We start from the raw sequence: 4,195 nt of genomic DNA, 5'->3' as shown, positions 1-4,195 counted from the left end.
ACTGTACCTGCGCCTGTAACAGCAGACGCCTCTCGGCACAGATGTTGGCACTGGCCAGTTTAGAAGTTGAAATAAAGTTACGTAAAATATATATAGTAAATATATTAAATATACATTTAAAGCATAGGCTACCGCTTGCATATTTGTTGTTCTTTACAAATGTCCGTATAAGCTGTAATTATAATGTCTGCTTCCAGTGCAAATAAATCTTCCACAGTTCAATCCAGTTCAAACTGGTTTGAAAATGCGTCGCAGTTTAAGGTGACATAAACTGAAAACACTGAGATGTGTGCACGGTTTTCCAGTGCGTCTCTCGACAGGCTCTTTATGAAAGGGGCTTCACACACCACGTACAATTAACACCTTTATTCAATTGACAGGAAGGCAACAAGTGGACTAATTACATGAATATAAAAAAAACAAAAAACAAAGAAGGTTTTTGAAAGCACCACAGTGCAGTCGTTCCGTTTGAACAAATATGATCATAGTGGTTCTGCATATAAACACATATTTACAGCCTTCGACATTTTGTACAAATCCATATAAATATGACCTGAGTTGTTTTGAGCGCTCTCTACAAACCCACAAGATTTGATGTAGCATGGATCAACCGCACAGTTTTGTTTTTTGTTTTGTTTTTCTGTTTTTCTTTTTGCTATTATTCGGTTTGTGTATAGGCATCTTATTTATTTAAAAAAAACTTGCATATTTACCATTTATTCATTTACAAAAGAAGGTAAGGAAAAAACTGAAGCGATAAATAATTTAAAAACACGCCAGATGTCCGTTAAATATGCTGCCACAAGTGATCAGAAATCCCTTATGTGCTTTTGTGAATGGAAACCCAGTTCTGAAACATTCTTGATCATCTAAAAAAAAAACAAAAAAATAACCACAGCAATGTTTCATCTCAGGTTTGTCTCCCGGTCCAGTCATCGTTTTCTCTGCAGAGTCATTGTGGAGAGACCTCGCTTGAAATAAAACCGAAGACAGAAATCTGCTCTTGAGTCAGTGTTAATAAACAGCTCCCACGCTTTGCTGCGGGACTGGGTGGTGCACGGCTCCCGGGTGTTGTAGGTGTGATCCCTGCTGGTACCAGTGGTTATTATAATCCTCCAGGTACGGCGGCGATGAACTGTGCGTCGGCTGCGGCACCTGAGGTCTGCTGATCGGGGTGTTCTGAGGGGTGCTGCTGTTGTCCCAGACAGCGGGAGATGGCGGGGAGTTGCAGGCCATGGAGTCGCTGGCATTGGGGCTGTGCTCCAAGGGAACCTCGCCGTTTTTGTACAGCTTCTTGAACTTGGATCTCCGGTTCTGGAACCAGATCTTGACCTACGAATCAGAGGATCAGCATTAACTGTTATGTTAAAATGTTTGTGATTCTAGTTTATTCAAAGAGTGTTTAACTTCAGGATAGCAGCGCATTTAATTTTTAATCGTTTACCTAAATTAGGGATATCCAGTGCAGACACAAAAAGCATATATGCTGTGCGTAATTACGCACCAGGGTGTTATTAAAGGTTACATTATTGGCCATACTGGGGAAACCCTAATTCACGTGACTTTAAAGCGCTGATCATTTGGAAAATGTGAGGTGTTTACAGGTGGCTTACCTGCGTCTGAGTGAGGCCAAGCTGAGCCGCCAGCTCCGCTCTTTCAGGCAGGGCGAGGTATTGTGCCTTCTGGAAGCGTCTCTGCAGAGCAGCAAGCTGGTAGCTAGAGTAGATCGTCCTCGGCTTGCGAATCTTTTTCGGCTTTCCATTTACCATACGAACCTCCGGTTCTGGCTCCTCTTTCACTGCAAATAAATAAATATATACACACATAAATAAATAAATATTGATCACTGAATAGAACTTCGAACGGCCTCAAAGGCTTAAACATGAAACACCAGGAAAATAAAATTTAAAAAACAAACAAAACGGTAGCAGTCTCACGGTAGTAAGACATTTGGCGATATGGGAATTTAGCCAGGGAGGGGGAAAAACAACAACTGAGAATAATTTTCCTAAATCAAAATAATAATAATAAAAATCTCCTCAGTTGAAAACACAAGTATGGCACTTTAGTAAGAACATCGGAGGCAAAGAAGGAAACCAAACTGTTCACGGTTCAAAAAAATATTTTTGTCTAAACTTGCATTTCACTTCAAAGGTTAAACGTTGGTAACATTAAAATTTATGAAGTGAATATATTACCATCTAACCCTTACCAGTTTATGCATACCTATTAATTGCTGTTTCAGTCCAGGGTAGGCAATTATAACACTACAGTAGCATAAAACGGCACACTACCACTGGACAAATGTTATCTTTTACGCATGACTGCACAAGAAATAAAATAATCAGTGAGCACCACGTTGCTTTTATATTTGTAATACTTTTATGTTTGGATTACTTGGATATCTACCAATTGTTATCAAATCAAAATGACAAAATGTGCGCCAAGTTGGCATTCAAATAGGAAATAAAGTTTATAATGAAATGTAACTTGCTATGAGGGATACCTCTTTTTAAAAAATGTCCAACCAGATCATGCAAGAGGGAAACAAGTGATTAGATTTAAAGTTGGCGTAGATCACATTATGCACACTGGAGATATACAAAACAAAACACAGCCTGTGATTATCTCTTCATTTACCTGAGCCCGGAGGTGAAGCTTGCAGGTGATCTCTGTTGTAATGTCCGTACTGTCTGTAGCCATTCGTGTATGGGTATTCAGATTTGGTGGCGTACGCTCCAGCAGCTCCCATTCCGTTCAGATTAAACTGGTGATGGTAAGAGTTCATGGGCTGCCCGTACGGCTGACTCTGATAATATTCATGATGGCCGTGGGCCGTCTGTCCACTGTAGTAGCCCATGTCCGTCACGGACGACTCGGGCAGAGTAGGGGAGTCCTTGGAGTTCGGATGGCAACTCATAGATCCTGGGAGATCGGTCAAAATACTCGCAATCTTCTTCTCGTACGTCTGTCCGGCGCTCATTGTGAAAGCAGTCCCCCCCCAGAATAAAGAAAGTCCACTGGTGGATCCTTTCTTCTGCGGATTGTGCAAAGCAAATTCGCGACGCAGAACTGCTGTGTGCGCGCTCTTTGAACGCACGACTGTGACGAGCCTATAGTCCACTGAAACTCTTCCAGCTGCAGAAACTTGGTTGTGGCATTGCTCTGCCCCTGTGACACAGTTTTAAAGAACTGAGCTAGTGCTGGCTTCCTATTGGTTCCACTGCCCCCTCTCCTCCTCCTCCTTTGCGCTCCGGGCGAAGCCTTGGCGAAAGCCAGCCTTTAGCTAAGAGCGCATATGTGCACACATAGCCCATTGCCCCGAGTTTTTTCGTTCCCTTTACATTTGAATTTACTTGTTCACGTGTGAAACGTGAAGTATTGCATTTAGAGACTGTGTTCAAACTTAAACCAAAGGCCCAGTTTTCTCCCCAATTGCTCTACAGGCTGCATAGTGGGGTCGTGGTGCTTCAACACAAAAGTAGCCCAGAGCTTTTCTAAAGACTAATCCTTCAGCCAGGTCGTCTCCTCAATGTTTTATGCAATGTTTTCGTAACAGTACCAAGAGATCAGACATTGCTCAGCATGTTGAAAAGCTGCATACCCGTCTCCCACAGACTCCTATTGTCATTTAAAGGTGTTGGCGGACGGCGGACTTTACGTGAAAGAGATGCAGCAAATAGATAAAAGACTCGTTCAACTGATAATGCCTACGGCTGAATTCCTCCACACTGTCCGTGTTTTGCTTTTTGTAAATGCAAATTCCACCAACACTGTTTAAGATGACGGTTAAGAACTGCGCTGTACCAGTTCATAACAGTCTTTAGATAATATTAGAGGTAAAACTGTAGTTTTATTATATAATGTTTTTTATTCTAATATTATCAATGATTAAAATCCGTCCCTTCTCACTTATACAACTTTTCATTATAATTTTCATTGTGTTTCCTTGGCTTAGGTCCCTCCTGATGAAATCACAGTGCACAGCGCCCCCTGCTGTGCGAGATTGCAAATGTATCTTTCATTTTCTTCCTGCAAGAAGGAAAACCTGGAGCTTCATACAGTTAAAGGTGTACGAAGATTGTTTTTCTATCTACAGCTTAAAATTAAAATTTTGAACGACCAACTTTCACAGACTCACTATTAAAGATTATTTAAAAACTTTTCAAGTGAAGCTTCTGATTTGCTTTTATGC

At 41.3% G+C, this 4,195-nt stretch overlaps 1 protein-coding gene across 1 annotated transcript; it reads right to left on the bottom strand.

Annotated features, from left to right (window-relative positions):
• Positions 1-351: 351 nt before the first annotated feature.
• dlx3b (distal-less homeobox 3b) lies at positions 352-3,171 on the bottom strand. Its single transcript, XM_082543447.1, has 3 exons — positions 2,641-3,171; positions 1,614-1,798; positions 352-1,332 (listed from the first exon to the last, which is right to left on the bottom strand). Exons 1-3 carry the CDS (start codon positions 2,981-2,983, stop codon positions 1,015-1,017), a joined length of 846 nt encoding a protein of 281 aa, XP_082399573.1. The 5' UTR covers positions 2,984-3,171; the 3' UTR covers positions 352-1,014.
• Positions 3,172-4,195: the final 1,024 nt, after the last annotated feature.

Source organism: Aulonocara stuartgranti, assembly GCF_965226115.1.
Source record: "Aulonocara stuartgranti genome assembly, chromosome: 8".
NCBI lineage: Eukaryota > Metazoa > Chordata > Actinopteri > Cichliformes > Cichlidae > Aulonocara > Aulonocara stuartgranti.
Note: the sequence above shows the minus strand (reverse complement) of the source record. Positions and strands in the feature narration are given on the sequence as shown.

Bases quoted from the DNA above. Each gene is read 5' to 3' on its own strand.
- dlx3b (XM_082543447.1), bottom strand. From the start codon at position 2,983: ATGAGCGCCGGACAGACGTACGAGAAGAAGATTGCGAGTATTTTGACC. The intron at 1,799-2,640 runs GTAAATGAAGAG...ATTTATTTGCAG, and splicing joins AGCTTCACCTCCGGGCTCAG to TGAAAGAGGAGCCAGAACCG. The intron at 1,333-1,613 runs GTAAGCCACCTG...TCTGATTCGTAG, and splicing joins TTGGCCTCACTCAGACGCAG to GTCAAGATCTGGTTCCAGAA.